At 41.3% G+C, this 2,580-nt stretch overlaps 1 protein-coding gene across 1 annotated transcript; it reads right to left on the bottom strand.

Moving 5' to 3' along the window:
- Window positions 1-587: 587 nt before the first annotated feature.
- On the bottom strand, window positions 588-2,095 carry LOC126955387 (BTB/POZ domain-containing protein 7-like). The gene is given in 2 exon segments (XM_050791891.1): window positions 588-1,527; window positions 1,530-2,095. Coding segments are annotated over 2 exon segments (1,236 nt in total). The 5' UTR covers window positions 1,924-2,095; the 3' UTR covers window positions 588-685.
- Window positions 2,096-2,580: the final 485 nt, after the last annotated feature.

Raw genomic sequence — 2,580 nt, 5'->3', positions numbered from 1 at the left:
CTTACGCTTGATTGACTATTTGTCTAAATATAGGATTTTGTGTTTAAAATAATTTTCCATCAGCTTTTGGAAGGCACTACTTCACTGTATTGTGGTATTCAGTTGTTGCTACTGAAAATTTCAATACCATCTGATTCCTATTTCTTTGCATGGAACCTAATTTTTCTCCTCCCTGCAATATTTTAAAATTGTCTCTTTTCCCCTAGTGTTCTGAAAAAGAAACTTTTTATATAGAAATTCCTTTAGTTTTGGAAATATTTCTTATATTACTCCTTAGATATTGTCTTCTCTTCACTTTTCTCTGGTATATATATATCTCTAAAGCCACTATTTGTTAGATATTAGACCCTGGATGAATACTCTAATTTTCTTATTTGTCTCCACTCATCTCTTCATTATTATTTACTTTCTAGATTTCCTCAACTGTACCTTTCAATGCTTCCATTATATCTTTCATTTCTGCTATCTTATTTTGAAGAGCTCCTGTTTTTACTGTAATAGCATCCTGTTTATGTCTCACTGATTCCATAAAAAGTTCTTTTACATAAGGATGTTTTGATTCTACTGAAGTTTTTCTTCTGCTCCCTTCATTGTCTGTTTCCTCCAGGACTTTGTTCTTTTTTCTCTGATCTCTGTCTCAATTTGGAAGCTTTCCTCAAATGTCCAGTTATCCTTGGATGGGTTTTCATATGTAAGACTGAGGCAGTAAACAGCTGTTTGAAAGCTCTGCTGCACAGGCAGGCCTGCTGACCGTAGTCTCCTCTTGTGCAAGCATGTTAAATTCCAAGAACAGTGCTATGTGGTAAAGTTCCATGGCTTCTTCTGCCCTGGTCATGTTTGGCTTCCCTGCGACAAGAGCCTGAACTTCACTGAGACTCCCCACAGAGGGGCTACAGTGCAAAACAGAGAGGTCCACCACGTCGGTATACATACAGTATAATATCACTTTTGCACCTTTTTTTGGTATAATGGACTCATCTATTATAATTCTTGTGGGGGTCCTCAAAGTTCGGTCTGTGATTTCTTCACCAGTTCGTATCCTCCTTTGTAATAAATTTCGAAAAAGTGGGGACCGCGCCGAATTAACAGCCTTGTGGGCTTTGAGCTCTTCATCTAAACAGTTCTGATTTCCACCAAAAGCTTCAACCAGTTCCGAGTCTGAAGAAAAACCAAGGACGACATCATAATAACACATGTAATCAAAGAGTCCACGCATATCTACATCAAGGGAATTTGGTGTTCCAAATTCTTCACTAAGCTGAATAAGGATATCGACATTTTGAAACCTTGAGTCCTCCATTCCAAACTCTCCTGTATAAAAATAGTGAAGCAAAGCAGAAAACATGGGCATATCAATACCAGATGTATTGATGTCCATTATTATCTCTGCCCCATACTCAGGTGAGGAAGAAAGCAGTGTTTTAAAAAATGGACACCTTGCTGCCAAAATGGCACTATGAACAGGGAAACAAGTTTCTTGAAATATTAAGTCTACATCAGTACAATACTTGTACTCATAAAGATCAGCATATCTTTCTGCAATGTCTGGGCTTCTGGTCTAGCCAAACTGGCATGTAGAGAAAGCTTGTTTAATGCTGACGTTCCCTCATATTCCTCCACTAAAGCATTGACATCTCTAACATCCCACCCAGAGAGGAGTTCTCGCATCTGCTTGGCATGATCGGCAGACCTATTAGATTTCCGACGCTTAATAAACTTCTTTTTGAGGGTGGCAAGGCCAGAGGTTCTCTTTTTTTTGTCTTGTGATTTCTCATGGCCATGGTCAAGGCTATACAATTTTGATTCACAACCATAGCCTTGGTGAGAATAGGATGATGTCCCTATAAAAGTCTGCTGGGCCTGTGAATTTCCCCCTACCCTCAGTGAACATGAATGAGGATAATTAGATGCATTAGCACCCATTTTCTTCAGTCACTCAGGCATTCCGTCTGCGGGTTCTTCAGAGTATAATCCCAGAGCCTTTATGAACCTTCAACCCTGGATCCAGCAGCCTCTTTTCATCCATCTCCCGGAGGCTCCTCCCGCCGCTGCTGCTGCCGCTGGGACTGCTGCCGTCGCCCCCGCCGCCGCCGCCGCCACCAGCACCGCAGTCTGCACCCGCGCCAGCACCCTCAGCCATCCTCCTCCCACCGCCGCCACCGCCCTCTCCTCTTCTGTCAGTGGCTCAGGCTCTGGGACTGCTCTAGGTTCCCCTCGCCGCCATTTTGACTCCTAGAGGGAGCAGGAGGGGCTCGGCTCGGCCCAGTTGTTTATTTATTTATTTATTTATTTATTTCCCAAATGTAAGATTATATCATCTGCAAAAAAGAATAATTTGACTTCTTCCAATTTTGATGCCTTTTATTTTGTTCTCTTGTTTGATTGCTCTAGCTGGGATTTCCAATACTATGTTGAATAATGGTGGTGAAAGTGAGCAGCATTGTCTTATTCCAGATCTTAGAAGAAAGACTTTCAGTTTTCCCCAATCAGTATGATACTAGCTGTGGGTCTGTCACATATGGCCTCTATTGTATTGAGGTATGTTCCTTTTACACTTAGTTTTTTGAGGGATTTTTTTTT

This window comes from Macaca thibetana, chromosome 5 (genome assembly GCF_024542745.1).
Source record: "Macaca thibetana thibetana isolate TM-01 chromosome 5, ASM2454274v1, whole genome shotgun sequence".
Lineage (NCBI taxonomy): Eukaryota > Metazoa > Chordata > Mammalia > Primates > Cercopithecidae > Macaca > Macaca thibetana.
The sequence above is the reverse complement of the archived record's forward strand: the minus strand, read 5'-3'. Positions and strand labels throughout refer to the sequence as shown.